Source organism: Telopea speciosissima, chromosome 1 (genome assembly GCF_018873765.1).
Source record: "Telopea speciosissima isolate NSW1024214 ecotype Mountain lineage chromosome 1, Tspe_v1, whole genome shotgun sequence".
Taxonomy (NCBI): Eukaryota; Viridiplantae; Streptophyta; class Magnoliopsida; order Proteales; family Proteaceae; genus Telopea; species Telopea speciosissima.
In genome coordinates this window covers 81,230,719-81,250,843 of record NC_057916.1, presented here as the reverse complement: position 1 = coordinate 81,250,843, position 20,125 = coordinate 81,230,719, and the positions used below count along the sequence as shown (strand labels likewise).

The following is a 20,125-nucleotide window of genomic DNA, read 5'->3' as shown; positions in this document are numbered from 1 at the left end:
ATTCATTGATGGTCGTTTGACGCTGTGATTGAACTCTGTGAAGAGTGAATATCTTCCCCTATTAACGAAGGTCCAAATACCTTTCTCCGGTCCAATCAGAGGGTGGGATCCTAAGGATGAAGAGATTCTCGCTCTTCACCATGTGTTAAGAAAATTGGAATTTTGTCTTGAGGTACTAGTTAAGATAATCTACTTGTTTTGTAATTAATTATTTTATCTCGTAGATATACAAAATTATACCTATGAGAAATTTGGTAGACATACCTAATGTTATGTTTAAGGCCAAATATTCTCTGTGCTGGGGGCTAGGCTGCTCCTAAACAAATGGGGGTAAGCGAAATACCCACCCACCCTATGTTTCTATGACACAAAATATCAGCCGTATGTTTGCTTATCGAGCGAGGAAATCTATTTTTAGAAAAAAAAAAAACAAAAAAAAAAATTGGGGTGAGAGAGGCTCGAACTCTCGACCTCAGGATCACTCTTAGCTATGAGACCTACGCGCTAGCCAACTGCGCCACCACCCCAAGTGCGTTACAGTACTGTTTAATTAAAATAACATCTTTATTAATTACACAACCGAGCTGCAAACCTAAAACTGCACATCCATTTTCCAGGTTTCTCGGAACTTGGGAAAGAGCCAAAAGGCCAAGGCTGTGTAGCAGAATCCTCTACTACGCGCTCAGCTATTATACTCCATTAGTTCCCAACTCTGGTTTCCTTCCTGCAACACTAACAAAAGCTACCCGTGTAACTATTCGAAATGGTAAGTACATCCTAAATTTTATCAAAATGTCAACTTTTCCCTTGACGTTAAGCAAGGTTACCCCTAAAAATTCAAATGTCAATTTTACCCTCTTAGTAATTTAGATAAAAATTATTAAGATTCCATCATCTTCCCAAATCGAACTTCCTCATCACCACCATTGTCTCTCCGATCGCCACTGATTTTACTTGCACAGGTATCTCAACACCACCACCACCACCACCACCACCACCATCTTTCTTCCCGTTACCGCCGCCACCGCCTTTGCCGGCTTGGAGTTGGGGATGTTGACCATTACCCATCATGGGTTTCATTTTGTTCAAGCGTTCATCAAAATCATCAACGAACTCAACAACACCCTTCACGTGATGGGTTTCATTTTGTTCAAGCGTTCATCAAAATCATCAACGAACTCAACAACACCCTTCACGGTAGACTCCGTGACATCCTCTTCAATCATCTCAGAGTACAATTTAGTTAGAGCATCAGCATCATCCGCCATCTTTGCATTCTTGAAATTACTCACAAGTGTTACATATGTTTCCTTATCAATATGGAAACCCCCATCTCTCATGTTCTTGACAATGACCCAGAACTCGTCCATCGATTCCTTCCGACCTAAAATTCTGAGCATTAATCTATACAACGGATAATTGGATTTAAACTCATGTTTCTCAGAAACCCACTTGAAGAAATTCCAAGATTTTTCTGGGTTGTTATCGAGTTTCTTAAAAACATAAAGAACAATTTCGTGCGTTAATGTTGGATTTGATTTCTCAAGCTCCTGTTCTATCACAACCGATCATTCATTGGCTGAAATCAGTTCCGCGATCGAGTTTGGCTTCATTGAGAAGTACAGTTTTTGGTGGCTAGCAGGAAAAGCAGAAATGTAAACTTGAGGTGAACAAATGGCAGAGAAATCTGGGGAAAGGTGAGAGTACCGAGTCACCTGCTACTGAGAATGACCTGCTACTGAGAATGGAGAAGTCGAGTTCTGGACTGCAGATTCAGGTGAAGGCTGAGTTCAAGGGAAAGATCCTTCCTGCTATACACCCTGAGAGTGTTCAGTTGTAAATACCTCTGCTTCATCTCACTGATAATCAACTGGGTATCTTTCAATCGCCCAAACCCTCTTTCTACGTTCCTCTCTGGTTTGTATTTGGGATATTGGGCATTTAACCTTAAGGGTATAATAGAAAATTCACCTTATGATAAGGATAATTTCACCATTATAAAAGAATTAACAGCCACTTAACTGCACAGACCTAACGGAGTAGACTAAGTTGAAATAAAAATATAAAATAAAGATAGTTTATACCATTTTAACAAAATTTAGGGTATACTTGCCATTTCAAATAGTTACAGGGGGTGTCCATGAAATTTGCCCCAACTTCTTTGATTCTTGTTTCAGAAGTTCATCTTCATCCATTAAAGCATGAATATATATAAATATATATATTTATAAAAAAAATTTATACCAAAAAATATTCGATTACATAATGTATAAAAAGAAAAAAAGAACCCTTCTGCAGGTATAATCTCAATCCAATCATGTATTATTTACAACGTTTCCTCACATCTGTTGTCCCAAGTCATGGAAAAGAGATAAAAGTTCCCAGGTATTTGAAGAGAGGTGAACACTCTTCAGGTTTGCCGCTTAGTGATTAGTAAGAATACTGATTTCTGAACCCAAGTCATGACATCAACAACATTCACTTCACCAACACCAAGCAAGCTTTGAGATTATTTCTAAAGAAATTGTTGTCTGCATTACATGGAACAATTTGGTTGATACAAGGAGAGAGGGAAAAGAAAAAGAGAAAAATCACTTCTAGACCACAGAATCCAAGTGCCTGTTATATATGTCACTCCATGAGAACCACTGAAAAATCAATGGTCAAACTAAATGTAGAATAAACTTGTCACCCGATAATTCTGGACCTCTATTCGCTTCCAGCAATCTTCTTCTTCAATGTTTCAATATCTGAAGCTAGTTCTTTTCTGCTAGACTGAGTATAATAAATAGACTCGTTAGCATAATCCAAGCATATAGAAAGTGATAATACTACAATGAGGAAACCATCTTGTCAAGTTTACTTGTTGAATCTGAAGACGTGAATTCTCTAATCTCATGTAATGGAAGTGTAGGTATTGCAAATGCTGATACTTTTTTCTAAGGGTAGATAAATGCTGGTGATTTTTTAAATACTGACCATCCATCCACGGTTTTTGACATCCATAACAATATGGTCAATCATAAGCTATACATAATAAAATCAATAATCCTCTCAATGCATCAAGTTGATGGAAGAAAATTTCTAGGTAAGCTACTACTTCACAGTGTTCCCCAGATTTTACCTTGAAAAGAAGGTACCGGTAGACAAACCATCCTGTGTATCCAAGCCCTACTAACTCCAAGATCTTTGGAAGCTGGCAAGAGAAACACAGCCCATTCCAGAGTTTTTAAGGGCCAGAAACAGAAAGTGAAGTCGTTACTACAAAAAATCTTGGACAAGCAATCAAAGGCTACAAAACCATCTGTCACATGAATTTGTTCCAGATTAAATAATATAATTAAGAAAGTTTACATGCATACCAAAGGTACTGAGTTGATTGCGCCAACCACAGTTGAAGATAACCAAACTGCAACTATTGCACCTCCGCCATAGAGAAGTACGGTGGACTTGTTTTCAAGTGCATCCCACTATTACAGTAACACAGACATGAATTTATAGCTGACTAGGGGAATATAAACAATATGAAAAAGAAGAGGTCAGTATCTATAGACAAGCACACCCACTCACAGAACATTCAGATAACACATGGTCCAACTCTAGTCAGTAGGCCACTTGTTGTGGCGACCGATCAAGCTGACCATCTGGTCTTATTGATCCTATTTAAAACTAAATGCCACAGATTTGAGAGGGATAGGGAGGCTTTCACCTTCTCTTTCAAGTCTGAGAACACTTCTCCGACTTCAACACTGCTGGGTGTTTCTTCTGAGGAAGAGGCTCTGACCTGATGCAAAGAAAGCCTGCGAGCCTCTGTTTCAAAAGAAGCAACAAAAACAAATCATTTATACGGTTATGATGAGTAGATTGTTATTTTTGTCATGTTATGAGAACATCTTGAATCAAAGGATATAAATAGCCGGTACAAGTGATAATTATAACTATCATGAATACAACTATTTGGTTAAATAGCCTACAGATTAATCTCCTACAATAACTGAAAACCAAATGAATACAACTATTGGTTAACAAAGACACAATATTGAGAAATTGCATAGAAATAATAGAAAGAAGTGTCACATCAAGCAAAAGATTAATTAAATCAAGGAAATGTTGGACCAAAAAAATGCTAAATATCTTAAAGTGAATCCAAATTTTCAACGCTGTGTTGCTTATTATATCTTTGGGTATTAAACAATATGTTGAGTAAGGTTATCTGAACCCCCTACATGATTGGTTGGGATTGGACATGGATTCGTAGATTCTAGACTGATCCCTTTTACCTCCGGCTTTAAATAGAATTAAAAAAGTTAAATCTTTAACCTTGATTCTGGAACTTAAAGTACAGCAACATTTTGGCCAGTGACAATGAAGCACATTATTTATAAGATCAAAAAGATCAGCAAACATAGGTACACCAAGACACAGTGAATTGAGTTTTAAAAAAGTACACGAAGTCACCAAACATAAGAATTGAAGCTTCTACATGTTACTGGACAAACAGTGAGCTAGTTACTTAAAATTGTTAACTCCAACCACATTGGAACCCAAAACTTCAGAAAATCTTCTTGTTGTGAGTCTCAGCAACAAACCAATATTGAGCAAAAGTCTACACAGTATTTTCATTAAGAAAGACAGACTTAAAAATCTTGTTGTTGTGAGTCTCAGCAGTCCACTGACGGTATCATTCTGACTGTGAATAAGAATCTCCGAAATACTTCTTAGATCTGGGTTATGGCTCTGAAGCTTTTCCCAATCAAACCAATATTAAGCAAAAGTCTACACAATTCAAAAGAATAGGGGGAACAGTTTGAGGGTTTTCCGCAGGAAAAGGAAATAACCCAAAATCCATTTAAACTTGACTGCGGTTTCTGTAGCCCAGATAAGGGTGTCAAATTACCGGAAGGAACGAAGAGAAACGAAGGAAGTAACCCAAAATGTATCAAAGTTTTTCCTCCGTCAGTACAAATTCTTGTCCATTATCCTACTTCCTGCTTGATTAACTGTGTTAAAGAAGAGTAAGCGAGTGGTGGGGAATGGGGGAGAGAGAAAAAGAGGGTGGAGAGGTAACCAGTTCACCTGAGAAGTATTTGAAAGAGGTGGAGAAGGAAGGAGCGATGGAGCAAGGTGGGGGGGAAGGTCGCGCAGAGCAACGTGAACACTTGTTTGTCGTGGGGAGTCGCGGCCCAAACACCGCTGCTGCCATCGAAGATGCGCCTATGTACGCCGTCGTTGCCATGGCCTCCCAACAACAGCAACCACCACGGAATTCCTCTCTGGTTTTCTCTCTCTCTCTCTCTCTCTCTCTCTCTCTCTCTCCCCCCCTCGTCTCTGGACTCTGGTTGACCACTCCTTCTTTATCTGTTATTATCTATTTTTCCTCCTCAGACGAAGTTTTGGTGCTACCCGAAGTTACTAAAATCTTCTTTTCCTTTCTTCCTCGATCACTCCATCCAACCAATCGTCTTTCTCTTTCTCTCTCTTCTCTACTACCTATCGATGAAACGTGGCACTAAGTAACCTTCTGATTGGCTGCTTCCCTATCTGAAAATCCACGCTTTGCTTCCCGTTCCTCTGGTTGATTGCATGAGTTGCATCACCCCCAACTTTATCAAGTGACAAGGAACTCAGGAGATATTTTCCCCAAATCTTTGTTTGGATGTTGGGAAATTGTTTTTTGAATTTTAGAATTTAGAGAATGTTCTCTGTGCCTGGGTTTAACCTACGTTAAACAACACCCCTTTAGAATTTTAATTAAAAGATAGACACATATATCAATCATTGCATCTATCATCATTTTCGTGTTGACACATAAATCAATCATTACATCATCATCATTTTCGTGTCGTTATGTTTTTTTTTCCTTGACCTCCAAACGTAGTTTTAGTGTTATTATAACTTTCTTTTTTTTTTGAACAAATTATATTTAATAATGGGTGAATTTTTTTTGAGATTTAAGCTTCTCTATGAAATAATTAGGATTTGTGCAAGAAGAAAAATAAATGATTCTTTACCCTAAAAAAAGCAAGACGAAATAAGTTATGCAACAAAATTTATAGAAATATTCCATTCATTCCACAGACAATTTGTAATATTGTATTTACAATTCTGGAACGGTGATTTCTATATCTCACACTCTTCAAGGAATCCCCTCGAAAGAGAAGAAAAAAAATGTTCAGTTTGGACCCCAACAGCTGAGGTAGGATAACTTTCCTGAGCGACTCCTCTGATTGCTTCAATTTGTCATCACCAACCTTCTTAGCCGTAAACAAAGAAGGAAACTTGTTAGTGGTTTCTTTCCTTCAAACCACTAGGAAAGAAAATGGAACTAGGAGGAGAAAATAAACAGCAGGGAAACTTGTTAGTTGGCTAAGAAAATAATCGTATATTTTCTCCTCCCGACAGAATTGTATCTTTATTGAGAAAACTGAAAGAAGCAGCGAACTCCGACAATTAAGTTTTCCCTTGGAAAATCCATTTCAGTTCTTAACAACCAGATACTGTCATTGCAAAAGAATTCTCTTTCTTCCGGATTCTCCATATACTCTTCTGGACCTTCAAAATGTAGGTGCATTCACATATCTATAGAGATGTCTTCTAACATTAACAATGATCACCTGTCAAAGAAAGAATCTTATTAGAAAAATAGATATAACTGAAGATAAAGATTTTGGAACTGAGCTTTTCAAAGGTTTCTCATCTACCCTACCAAAAGAAAAAGAAGAAAGATGCACAAATGCACAGATGAATAAAAAAGACACGATGGAGGGGTACACAACAAAATCTTGACAAATAATCAAAACATCCAACAAATCACATGTTTATTTGAAACCTCTATTTTACAAAGTAAGATTTACAGGAGATAATAATCTAAAAATTTCCTAAGAAAACCATCTGCACCACTCACCTGAGGCTGGGAAGATGTTGTTGCTGGGCAGACAAGAGAACCACTGGTCCACTGCAAGGGGTGGCATTTTGTCAGAAAGGGGAGATTTGGAAAGGGAAAATGATAATCTCATTCCTTCTCCCCTCGACCAATAAAAACCAGTGCTCAAAAGGCATGTCAGGATGGACCCAATATGTCCTTCAGTGAGGTGCTTGTGGGCATTAAAAAACTAATCCTTTGGAGAGGTGCTTGTGCAGGTTAAAAGGCTTTAATAATGCCTCCTCTTTTGCCAGCATTCCCCTTATAACCATATTGGTGAGTCCACACCAACCTAAGGAAGAAATATAGTTTATGAGCCAACAATGAAATCTGAAATCTTACCCATCTGATGGCAATGATATTGGTCCCTTGGGCTTTCTTATCCTTGCTTGCTTCCTTTATATCAAACATCAAGTTTGTTTCGTCCAAATTACTATCAAAGGGCTCTATCTTCATGGTACCTCATTGTATGGCTGGATAGTAAGAACAGAGTCACCTGGTGCCCTACCAAGTTAGACTAATGACCTTGCAGCCCCTGCATCGAACATCACAAGTGACGGACACTAATCCCAACTGATTAAAGAGTGAAGTCCCCAACGGTTCACCAATAATCTCCACATGAACAAATCCCACTTTGGAAGTGGTGAAAACGATTTGTGTCCCTGACAATGATGTCACGTTCAGAAATCTTAGAGATGAGTTTGGCAGCAATATGGCAATCAGCACAGACACGGAGGTTTTTGGTAATCCGGATTGGTGTCCCAGGCTTGGTGTTCATAATAGCAAATGCAATGGCCAGCTTCTCACTGTGGACAACTAAATGGCCTTCCTTATCCTCTTCCTCAACATCATGGAGGGCAGAATCAGTCTCAGGGACATAGCCTGCCTCCTTCATCTTTCCAAGTAAGACATCTAGCTCTGCATAGATCTCCTTGGACTGAGGATGAGAGTGGTCGCCAACAAGAAAGGTATGCACTCGATCATCAAGCTCAACATTGCTACAACCAGGCAATTTCTTGATTCCTTTGCTCTTCATGAGGGAGCGGACAATTGTAACATCATTCCATCTACCAGCCTTGGCATAAATGTTGGATAACAAGACATAGTACCCAGCCTGCTCAGGTACCAATTGGAAAACATGATCAGCAGCAACCAACCCAAGAGTCATATTGGAGTAAACTCGACAAGCACTCAATAATGCCCCCCATACTCTCTCATTTGGCTCCGTAGACATCTGCTTGATGAAACCATAAGCCTCATCAACATGGCCCGCACGTCCTAACAAATCAACCATGCAAGCATAGTGCTCAATCCTTGGAACCATCCTGTATTTTCCAGTCATTAATTTAAAGTAGAAACGCCCCTCATCCAACAAACCTGAGTGGCTACAAGCTGAGAGAACTGAAACAAAGGCAATTTGATCAGGGGCCAGACCTGAGTCCTGCATTTTTGAGAATAGAGCCACCGCATGCTGACCCTGCCCATTCATACCATAGGCTGAGATCATTGAGGTCCAAGATACAACATCCCTGCTCTGCATCCCATCAAACACTTGCCTTGCATCCTGAAGACAGCCACACTTAGCGTACATGTCTACTAATGCATTCTCCAAAAACATATTTGGGAAAAGCCTCTTCCTAACAACATACTCATGAATCTTCCTTCCCTGCATCAGAGCTGACAGATCCCCACAAGCAGGAAGAACACTAGCAATAGTTACTGCATCAGGTTCTACACCATTGGATTCCATCTGGCAAAAGAGTTCCACAGCCTCGGCGGGCATGGAATTATTCACATAGATAGCTATCATCACATTCCAAGAAACCAAACCCTTTTTAGGCATCTGATTGAACATCTCATCAACAAATGAAACATTAGCAGGGGATGTATGGGTCACGGCCGGCAAGAGGCTAGCCATGGTACCTGCATCAGGTTTTACTCCCTGCAACTCCATTTCCTTACACACCTCCAATGCGTCATCAAACCTCCCATTTTGTGCAAATCCAGCAACCATAGAATTCCACGAAACCACATCTCTATGATGCATTCTGTCAAGAACACGTCTAGCATCAACTAAGTAATTGCATTTGCCATACAGGAAGACTAGACCATTCCCTACAAAAAGATTTGAGTCAAGTCCAAGTTTGACAACGGAGGCATGGATTTGCCACCCAACCCTCAAATTTTCAGAACCTGAACAAGCTTTAATGACACAGGGAATGGTGTAGTTATCAGGTACAACTTCATGGACCAACATGCTCATGTAGACAAGGAGAGCATCTTGATGGAGATTGTTGTTAACGTAGCTTCTGATCATGACATTGAAGAATACAACATTTTTGTCCCGAATTTTATCGAATATCTGGTGTGTAATAATGGGTTCTCCACGGGCAGCGTAAGCTCTCATTAGTTTAATACCAAGGGATGGGTTGGAGCAGAGGTGTTCATTGACAAGGATCTTGGAATGGAGCTTCTTTAGTTCAGAGATGTCTGGATATCTGTCTAGGATTCGCCCAAACACGTCTTCAGAGGGTGCTGTGTTCAATTGAAGCACGTTGGGCTTTCTAATTGAGGATATCAAGTTCTCCATGTGTTTGGCAGTCTCAAAGTGGCGAGAAAGAGGGGTGTGGTGCGGTATGAGTACAACCCTCATGAATTATCACTAGTATGTTCAAAGTAATTTGGGCTTTTGATGAGACAGTCTTCTGAGTTGTTTCCTGCAATAGTTGAGAACTAGAATCATTGTCATATCCATCGCATCACAGAAATTTTAACTAACAAAAGATTGATTCTTAAGGAATGGTAGCCACACACCCAAAAAAAAATGGATCCTAAGAAAACATAATCCAGGGAGAAATAAGATGAAACATCCTCGTTGAGAAGACGATTATATTTACTCCAGCTATTGGGGATTATTCTGCCTCTCACAGTGCTCTCATCATATAGGCTGAGACAGAGAGAGAAATTTTAACTACCAACAGGGTACAACTGAACTCTTTTTTTTTGGGAGGGTGGGGGGGGGGGGTCAGGAAACTCAATTGTTTGAGAGTTGGGTCCATTTGGTTGTACTTCTTTTCCATCATAATGATCTTGACACAGAAGTGACCTTTTTCAATTACATTCTGTGCAAATGATCTTTGGCTGAAAGTTTAGCATTTGGTAAAAAATGTTTCAGGAGTGATCAAAGAACAGAAAAAGAACAGAGATAATTTTCGGCAGACCTTTGACAGAATCACTTCTTGCCACTACAAGCAATAATTACGCCATTAACCTCTCAATTAACCCAAATAATTATGAAAATTCCATTACCATTCCATTTAATTGGAAGAATTACGAAAATGTAATTACAACTACCAAAATCATCCATCATCTACCAAGTATTTAAAACAAAAAAACATCTACAAGTATTTTTATAAAGTTCTACTTCATCAATCTAACATCTCTAAAAGCCAAATTTTCTTTTCATTTTCCCACTCTGTTGATCAAACTAGGGTTGTTGCTCCTTCTAAGGTTGTTTTAGTCAAACACTACTTTTATGAGTTCCATTGAAGGACTCCTAAATCTTTTGGTTTCCCCAAGCCCAGATAAGAAAGGTTCTCCCTCATGTGTTTTTACCATCGGATGAATGGAAATGGAACTTTCCATTATTCATCTAATTTATTGGGGGGAGGGGACTATGTGGCAATATCTATCTTAGTTTCCTGATGCAGTTTTCTCATCATACTTGGTCTTTCTATTTAGGTTTTTCTCCCCCTCCCTTTTACTCACTGAATTTAATTATTTTCTTTCTCTGCCAATATACAATCTGTGTTTACATTGTTTTATTGTAGGTGGCAGCTAAATGGTGCAGGTCCTTGGGTCAACTACTCCTGATATATCCAAAGAAGAACAAAATAGTGGACAAAGTGATCACTAAATAGAAACAAGGCAAAATAAATTCTCCCAGCCCCTATCATTTTCTCCCAGAAGACATTCTTTCCCTTCGGTTTTTTAACATGGCAAAAGATGAAACCCAGATCCTTCGCAGCAGGGTTTAATAGAAACATGGCAAAAGATAAAACCATAAATTCTAAAGTTACCATCAGAAGCCTTTATGCAGTTTTCTTTATTCAAAGTCTTAAAATCGTATTTAGAAACCCTAAAACTAAATTATGGTAGGAAGCAAGTCTTCAATCAATTAAAATCAAATTTGTTCCAAAACTAGAGTTCCCATTTAAATGTATTAAGATATTGTGGGTGTTCGCTCAAGATTTAAAACAAAGCAATCTCTTCCATCCCAAATAAAGCAACATAGAATAGAGAGATAGTAAAACCAACAGTTTCAACTTGCTTAAAGACACTTCAGTTTTGAAATTTGGAGTGGAAGATGCAAAAGCCTCAATTTCCTTCTCCCCAATCCAACGGAGTAACAGTCACTGAAGCAATCAAATACATAGAAAGAGAGACGGGTAGGAAAAGAGAGGCAAGGCTTAAAAGAAGTTGCAGCGGCGAATTCATTGGTTGCAGCACATCTCAAACTTGAAGAAAGAGTATGCTATCGGGAATGAGTTTGTTTTTTTCACTTGCTCTGTTCTTTCAAGTTGTTCCGGAATGGACGGAGCAAAATTTTTACTTTTTGTTCTGTCATTCGTGTTCTGACTTCTGAGCTTAATTAGTAAGTTAAGGGAACGGAAATTAAACGGGTACGGATATATGGCAATTAAACGGTCTAGATGGTAATAATACTTTACAAAAATCCAGCACAATAAAGCGTGTACGGTAATGATACAATACGCGTTTAATAAAGGTTGCTCTGGAAGCAAAAACACAGGCATATATTCCCAATGCAACAAACATTTAAATCACCTAATAACCAAAATAATAGCATGTAGACAATGATTTTATTAACAATAAGCCTCACAATGGAAATATACAGGATATAATAGCCAAATACAAAATAAAGACACCATAAATCAATCACAAACACACAATAATACAGCCTAATCAATCAGGACACTTGTCCATCATCAATCTTTCATGTGTGCTATTCGTATGTAACAATGAACATGCAAGAACACAACTATGGGAGTTCAACATGGAAACAAGGATTTCAGATTTTTGGCTTCAACCGAAATTACAAGCAAAAGCAGCCAAACAAAATCTGAACAATAGGAGTTCAGTAATGAAAAAACAAGAAATGCATACCTATTTGAAATCATATGAGGTTCTAATGTCAGATTAAGCTCAAAGTGATCTGAACCCCATAAGCTTCCATATTCCATTTATATTAATGCTTCTATAAAGACAGAGAAATTTTTTAAAAACAGTCTGTCCACACAAGTAAATGACAATTAGCAGCTCTAAAATCCACGCTCAACACCTACATATTAGTGGAAAAGCTGTACTCACAGGCTTAACAACACCCCAAACAAATTTTACCCCTGGGTTGTTCCTCTATCAAGAAATGAACACCAAAATCAGCAACCCCAATCGTATTTGTTTTTTTCCCCTATAATACCTCTAAGAGCTTCAAATGATTAGTTCTTTTAATATTTTTATAGCAAAGGAGAACAGTAAATACGCAATAAGGCACAAGTACCTGGGTCTGAAGGGGAAGGAAAGTAACTCTGTTGAGAACTAGCAGAGCCTAAGGATAAAAATCGGAAGTTTTATCTCTGGGTTTTACTTATCCCCATCCCGAATTGGCATTTACACATCCATGTCCCAACTCCAATCAGGCCATAGAAACATAGTCAACGAGGCGAGGGAGTGAGAGAGATACTTATAGAGAAGAAGGGGCCGCTGCAATCCACAGGAAATGGAGACGGAGAAGAGGAAGGGGGCTCAATACCCTTATATGGAGAGTAGAGACTCGCCGGAGTAGCGGCTGCAAGCCTGCAACCATTGCCGGAAGGGATTTCGGGTTCCAAAGTGGTTGCAACGTTGAAGGAAGAGACATACGATTTGAAGGTTGGGAAGAAGAAGAAGAGGAGTCGAGATTTGGGGGGGGGTTTTCACTTTTTTGGGGTTTTTATTTTTTTAGGGAAAATTTCAACCTTCCCCCTGACGTTAAGCACAGTTAGTATCTAAACGTGAAATATCCATTTTACCCCTTAGTTATTTAAATTAAAAATTTGTCATTTCATCATCACCTGCTCCGGCTCCGGCGGCTCCGGCGACCATCACCTTCTTCGAAGAGTCGACAGAAAGCTCAGAGCTTCTATCCGGCTGCGAAACGTGATGCAACAACTCCGAGTTCTCACTCTACGATGGCCCCTTCCTCTCCTGTTTGAGTAGACTCAACCTCTCTTCATCCCCTCCCTCCGATTCCAAGGTCTGATCTGGGACAGCCTGGCTACGGTGGCATTAACTTTGATGCCTATTAAGATATTCCAATGGAGACCAGTGGGGATTATGTGCCACCAAGGAGTTCTCTGTTCTTCTTCTTTCTTCAATATTTATTTCCTCTATTCTCACTTTCCCGTACTTCCACCCGCAAGATTTTTGGATCCAAAACGAAGTAAGATCCGCTGCAACAACAAAATGGAAGCTGATTTGGTAGCTCAGAAGTTATTTTGTGGAGCTCTTATCAGACTTCTTGCTTTGAATTGCTTCGTAACATTCGTGTCCTCTGAATCAGCCAAGCTCGTGAATTCTGAAGGTATATACTATGCAGAGAAATTTCGATTTCTTTCCTTCTTAACTGAACTTATATCTATATACTTGCTTAGTTATTTTTTTTTTTCTCAATTAATTGTTCAAATTTGAAACAGTGGAAGCTCTGGGAAAGATTACGAAATGATTGAGGAAGAAAGATGGGATTTTAGTGTGGATCCTTACCGTGGAAAAGGATTATCTTCAAGACTAAGATTGGATAACTCTTTAACGATGCCTGCCCTTACTCGAAGTTCGCCCCATTTAACTACAAGCCAGGCGATTCTTGAAGCAACCGAGTCTGCGACTTCTGATACACATAGTAGATTTCTAACTGTACAACTTCACAGTTCTAGCGTCTTCTTCCTTCAGCCCAGCGATGGTGAAAACGATGGATGTGTTTTGTTTTTTAGGGTAAATGGGGGTTTTACGGTTTTACCCTTAAAGGGTATTATGGTAAGTTTAGTCCTTCTAAGGGTAATTTGATCATTATGAAATAACTAACAGCAACTTAACCGCAAAGTGGACTAAGTTGAAATATAATCATAAAATATGGGTAGTCTGTGATATTTTTTTCAAGTTTGGTAAGTCCATGACATATTGAATTTGGGAAATTTACGAAACACCCCCTAAAAATGAGTCGAAACTCGGATCACCCCCTGAAATTTGAGAATACTCAGATCACCCCCTGGAATACAGCCCAATACTCAGATCCAACCCTACAGTTAGTGGTCCATCGTTAAACGATGAAGTCAGCCATTTAAATAATTTTTAAAACCCTAAACTACCCTTGCACATTTTTAAAACCCTAAACTACCCTTGTGCAGTGTAAAGTTACGAAAATACCCATGCAGAGAAAAACCCTCCTAAGTCTAATGTTTTCTTCTTCGTTCTTCACTCTCTTCCCAAATGACCTGCAACTCCAAAGCTTCATTCTCTTCCCAAATGACCTATAGCTCCAAAAGTGAACTTCGTCGGACTGAAGAAAGACAAGGAATTTGAAAAATGGGTTGCCGAGACTGCCTTGACTCATGCCCTTATTCAAGCACCCTTCGTTCTTCACTCTCTTCCTAATTTCTGACAGAGACGTTGCTCGGTCAAGAAAGAGGAAAGTTACATCCGTGCAAGAGTAAATCGAAGGTAAATCTTGAACCATTGCCTTCAATTTCCCCATCCTTTTGTTCAAATGCTAGTAATAACTTCAATTTTTTTGCTCAATTTGGGGTTTGCTCAGACGGTCACAGTTAGGGTTTATGTTATTAGGGTTCCCATTTTGTTATTACATATTAATCCTAATGTTTGAGATACCTAATTAAAAACATAGAAATGGTACCATGATATGCTTGTGATAATTGGGGATTTTTAGGCCAAGGTTGGGCTTCTCCACCCTTTGGTTTCAGCCCTTTATACTTTGTTTATTGTTGAGAATTATTCAATTAAATTGTTGGACTTCATCAGTCAAGCACAATAATTTTGCAGTTATCTTGTGTAAATTTCTGTACTTTTTGCTATATAATAGAGGATATATGCATTAATAGTATCATTGAATTGCAGAGTTGCCTTTGAATTGCAGAGTTGTCTTTTAAAGATTCAACAAGCAATGGATTCCAAGATACCAATATTTTACTACTACAATGGGCAAACAACTGAGAAATGGATAGATGTAGATAGGTATGGGTATTTGGATTTAGTATATGATGTTTACAATTCAGTGATCACAAATGAGGCCCCTGTGGGGCATACAGTATATTTCAGTGTGAGTTGTTTATTACCAAATGAATCTCAAGAGATAGATGTTATAAATGATGAGACTCTGTTACTGTGCATTGGTTTGCATAAGAAAGAAGAGCAGGTCTATTTTTTTGTGCATGGTTTACAAGTGTCTGAGTCTATGGTTGAGGGAAATACAATAAATGGCTTCCCTGCTTCATTGGTTCCTAGAGTAATTGAAACAAGGACTGAGACAAGCAGGCATGAAAAGCAACCTGTGAGAAGAGGGAGTATTTATAGTCATTCTGTTGGTAGGGCATCCAGTAGTGCTACTGGAAGTTGGAGTAATGCCACTGCTCGTGTAAATAGTAAGAGTGAATTTATTGGATCAAGATTGTCCAGTAATATGGATGCAGCGGCTGGTGGAAATGGTGGCAGTTCAAGTGGTGCCAATGTTAACATTAGTACAACTGGTAAAACTTGAAGTACATATCCAAATAAAGAAATGTATGGACAACAAGGCAATGAAGAAGATTATGGAGGGAGTGATAATTAGTTTCAAGAAGAATATGGACAGCAAGGCAATGAAGAAAATTATAGAGGAAGTGATAATCAGCTTCAAAAAGAATATGGACAACAAGGCAATGAAGAAAATTATTGAGGGAGTGATAATCAGTTTCAAGAAGAATATGGACAACAAGGCAATGAAAAAGATGATGGAAGTGACCCTGAATTAGATGATGACTTTGACAGGGAACTCAATGTCTCATCAGATGAAGAGGAAGAGGAAAGGGAGATGGCATTTGAAAATTATGAAGTGGATGAAGAAGAAGAAAATGTAGAAATGGATGAAGAAAACTTAGCAGAAAATGATTCTGATGAATATCATGGGTAATTTGATAAAGAGTTTAATATAAATGATGATGCAGATGTTGACTTTGGCTTGGAATTAGTATTTACTGATGTGCACCACTTTAGGGCTGCACTTGACGAGTATGCTACAAGAAATGGTTTTGATACATTGAAGACCAAAAATGAAAAGGATAGGGTCATAGCCATATGTACTGCAGATGGTTTCCCATGGAGGATGCATGCATCAGTGATTTCAGATAAAAGAATTTTCATAATCAAGACATACAACTCACAACATATGTGTAAAAGCCCTGGAAAAAATACTAATGCCACTGAGAAATGGATGGCTCAAAAGCTTGAATCCAGGTTGAGGGCAGAGCCTGATATGAAGGTTAAGTCTATGGTGGACATCATTAGAGAGTTGTATTGCATAAAAGTAGGTCGGATGCAATGTTGCAGGGCAAGGTTGATTGTGAAGGGAGAGAATGAGGTATTGCATAAGTAGCAATATGCAAAATTACCCCTATATGCCAAACTTTTGATAGATAGGAACCCTGGTACAGTGTGTATAATCAACCGCCATGAAAGACATGACTTTGCTGAGGCTTCAAAATTTAAAAGAGTATTTATCTGTCTTGATGGATGCAAGAAAGGTTTTATTAATGGATGTAGACCTTTTATAGGTTTAGATGGTTGTCATTTGAAGGGCAGATTTGGAGGAATACTATTATCTGCAATTTCAATGGATGGAAACAATGGGTTATTTCCTATTGCATACAGTGTGGTTGAAGTTGAGAACAAAGATAGTTAGAGGTGGTTCTTGTACAACCTAGAAGAAGCACTTGGCTCGGACAACCTATCAGTTGGCCTGACATTTATGTCAGATAAGCAAAAGGTATGATTTATAAATTGTGTTGTGTAGTTACAATTCTGTTAATATGATATCGTCCAAATATAATTTCTAAATTGTGTTGTAGGGCCTTCAAGATGCACTAGCTGAAGTTTTTCCCCATGCCAACCTTAGGAATTGCTGTAGACATATCTACAGTAATTTCAAGGAAAAATTTCCTAGTGTATGGTTGAAGACACAATTTTGGGCTGCAGCCAAAGCACCAAATGATTTTCTCTTTCAGAAGGCAATGCAGAAAATATTGTTGTGCGACAAAGAAGCACATGATTGGTTGATGAGGAGTCACCCTTCCACTTGGAGTAGGCATGCTTTTGATTTCTCTTGTAAAAGTAATCACATAACTAATAACATGACAAAGTCCTTCAACAATTGGATTGGAGATGTGAGGAGTAAGCCAATTCTATCATTAATTGATGAGATCAGAGTCAAATTGATGAGAAGGTTTTACAAGAGGTATTCACATGCAATGAAACAGGAGGGGATTGTGACACCTTCTGTGCAGAAGATAATCCGTTCAATTAATGAGCAAGCAAGAGATTGTAATCCTATGCAAGCATTCGACTATGAATTTGAAGTCATAAAAGGGAGGACACAATTTGTTGTGCATTTACAAAACAGAACTTGTTCTTGTAGAGTCTGAGAAGCTACAGGAATCCCTTGTAAGCATGTAGCAGCATGTGCCATGTATAATAGGGAAGACATTCACATCCATTGTGACCCCTGTTATTCTATTGAGAGATACAAATTGGCATACAGGGAAGTTATTCACCCACTCACTAGTCTGGATGAACTAGAAGTTGTCCCTGGTGATGATATGGTGCTACCTCCACCCTTGAAAAGACAACCAGGAAGACCAAAGAAAAATAGGAGGAGGGAACCAGGTGAACCCGGCCCTTCAGATTTTAAAAGGAGAAGTAATACTGTTAGGTGCGATGTATGCAAACAAATTGGGCATAATAGTAGGACATGTCAAGGTGGAGCAGTGAAGGTATTAGTTTCAATACACCTTTTAAATAACTTATTTTAATTACATTATGTTATATTTGTTTAAGTTTTGTACTGCTTAACTTATATTGTGTAGAGAAAGAGAAATGATGATGCAAGTGGCTCCCAAAACCAACTTACCACACAGGAACTGAAAAGAGCACATAGAGCTACCAAGCAAGCAAGGAGAATGAAAAGGAGAGCAACTGGCAGTGGTCCAACAATTGGCAGTGGTCCAACAACTGCCAGTGTACCAACACCAAGGGGGAGAGGTGCATCAATAGCAAGGAGCAGAGGAGTAGCAACTGGCAGAGGAGCAGCAGTAATAAGGACCAGAGGAGTAGTAACAAGGAGCAGAGGAGCAGCAACTGGCAGAGGTGTTGAAGTAGCAACGACCAAAGGAGTAGCAAGTGGCAGAGGAGTTGGTGCTGTTGGTGGCAGCGGTGCATCAGTAGTAGCAGCAAGGGGTGGCAGAGGTGCATCAGTACCAGCAACAAGGGGGAGAGGCAATCCTCCAGTACCAGCAACAAGGAGGGGGAGAGGAGCAGCATGAATGTTTTACGTTTATTGCTTTTTAGGAAGGGTTTGAAGAAACTGTAATGACTATTTTGTTTTAACTAATGATCAATGGAATATTGGGTTTTTAATTTCTAATTTCTTTATTTATTGGGTTTTAATTTCATTACTACATGTAATTTAATGAGATGCATGATTCCATTTGAAAACAAAGATATGTTACTGTCAATGCCAACATAAAGACTAAGGGAACCTTTGAGCATTGTAGCCAGTCATAAACAAAGGTTCAATGGCTGGGATTGAATAAAGAGGTTTAAATATTGTTGGGATTGAGTAAAGGAATGTATAAAGGATGCATATAGGGGTTTAAATATGGGTGGGATTGGCTGGGATTGGCTGAGATTGGGTCAGGGATTGTCTAATGGGTTATAGAATTGCTGAGAATGTTGATTCGGTATACCAGATATGGATCCGGTATACCGTTTCCTAATGTCCATCAGATGTGAAATTCCAGAGAGCAAATTGGCACACTCCGGATTGGAAACGGTATACCATTTTAACTTGGATGTTTGTTAATATTGAATCCGGTATACCGGATTGGTTTCGGTATACCAGATTGATGTTCATTTTACAATTTTTCTAGTCGTTGAAGGGGTACTGTGAGCCAAAATTTGTCCAATTTTTCATATGATTCAGTATACCGGATTGGGATTTTCAGGCAGTTTTCTGTCCATTTTCTAGCCGTTGGAGGATATGTTTTGCCTATATAAAAGGCACTATTTTGTCGTGTTCTTCACTCTTTTTCACTCACTTTTACTCACCTTGTGCTAAACACATCAACTCAATTACTCTCAATCATTTCTCTCAAAATTTTTACCATCAATTCAAGCATGAGTCGTAAAGGGAAGGACCCATTGCCTCAAGATGCCCCACCTCCTAAAAGAGGTCATGGAACCACTTCAGGAGCACCTTCTCGTGTTAGTAGAATCTTCCCCAATGATGAATGTCAGGAGTCTTGGCCTCTATTCCGTGATAGGAAATTGAAGAAGGATGCGAAGTGGATGTTGCCTCTTTCCAAAGTCTACAACTTGAAGAAAATTCAAGAATTTGGGTTGGGATTCCTTCCTTCATCTTACGGAACCTTGCTACCCAAATCTTGTTAAATACTTCTACAACAATCTCTGATTTAGCGGATCGGAAAGGGAGTTGAAGATAAATACTTTTGTAAAAGGCAATCATATGGTCATTTCAATCGATGATCTTGCTAGATATCTTAATATCTCTAGTGAAGGTCCGTGTATTTTTTGGACCCCCAAGAGCACTTCCTTTCGTGACCTCATCGATCATGAAGAGGTATATTCTAACATCCTTCAAGAATATCATGGAGATGAGGGATCGGTTCCTATTTCTCGCCTCAAGCTCATTCCTCACATCATTTCATACATCATCCAACATAACTTCATTCCTAGAGGAGGAGATTGGAGTAAGTGCTTGACCCCTCAAGCTTACCTTACCTATTGTGTCAACACCTCTACTCCCTTGTGCCTACCTTATTTCATTATGCAGTACATGGAGTCCATTGCAAACCCAAAGAGATC

At 38.9% G+C, this 20,125-nt stretch overlaps 2 protein-coding genes and 1 non-coding gene across 3 annotated transcripts; all 3 read right to left on the bottom strand.

Annotated features, from left to right (window-relative positions):
* Positions 1 to 443: 443 nt before the first annotated feature.
* On the bottom strand, positions 444 to 527 carry TRNAM-CAU. The gene is given in 2 exon segments: positions 444 to 479; positions 490 to 527. It is a non-coding gene; the product is annotated as a tRNA-Met (tRNA).
* A 1,963-nt stretch (positions 528 to 2,490) lies between these two features.
* Positions 2,491 to 5,320, bottom strand: LOC122665705 (protein CURVATURE THYLAKOID 1A, chloroplastic-like). The gene is made up of 5 exons (XM_043861856.1): positions 5,077 to 5,320; positions 3,710 to 3,810; positions 3,363 to 3,470; positions 3,125 to 3,196; positions 2,491 to 2,775 (listed from the first exon to the last, which is right to left on the bottom strand). Exons 1-5 carry the CDS (start codon positions 5,234 to 5,236, stop codon positions 2,710 to 2,712), a joined length of 507 nt encoding a protein of 168 aa, XP_043717791.1. The 5' UTR covers positions 5,237 to 5,320; the 3' UTR covers positions 2,491 to 2,709.
* A 1,464-nt stretch (positions 5,321 to 6,784) lies between these two features.
* Positions 6,785 to 9,650, bottom strand: LOC122665665 (putative pentatricopeptide repeat-containing protein At3g49142). Its single transcript, XM_043861817.1, has one exon. The coding sequence runs from the start codon at positions 9,573 to 9,575 to the stop codon at positions 7,524 to 7,526; it is 2,052 nt and encodes a 683-aa protein (XP_043717752.1). The 5' UTR covers positions 9,576 to 9,650; the 3' UTR covers positions 6,785 to 7,523.
* Positions 9,651 to 20,125: the final 10,475 nt, after the last annotated feature.

What these genes read in the sequence shown, in the direction of transcription:
- LOC122665705 (XM_043861856.1), bottom strand. Translation starts at nt 5,236, where the DNA reads ATGGCAACGACGGCGTACATAGGCGCATCTTCGATGGCAGCAGCGGTG. An exon ending in TCTCAGACTTGAAAGAGAAG is followed by an intron (nt 3,471 to 3,709) that starts GTGAAAGCCTCC and finishes TTACTGTAATAG; the next exon opens with TGGGATGCACTTGAAAACAA. An exon ending in CAATCAACTCAGTACCTTTG is followed by an intron (nt 3,197 to 3,362) that starts GTATGCATGTAA and finishes TTCTCTTGCCAG; the next exon opens with CTTCCAAAGATCTTGGAGTT.
- LOC122665665 (XM_043861817.1), bottom strand. Translation starts at nt 9,575, where the DNA reads ATGAGGGTTGTACTCATACCGCACCACACCCCTCTTTCTCGCCACTTT.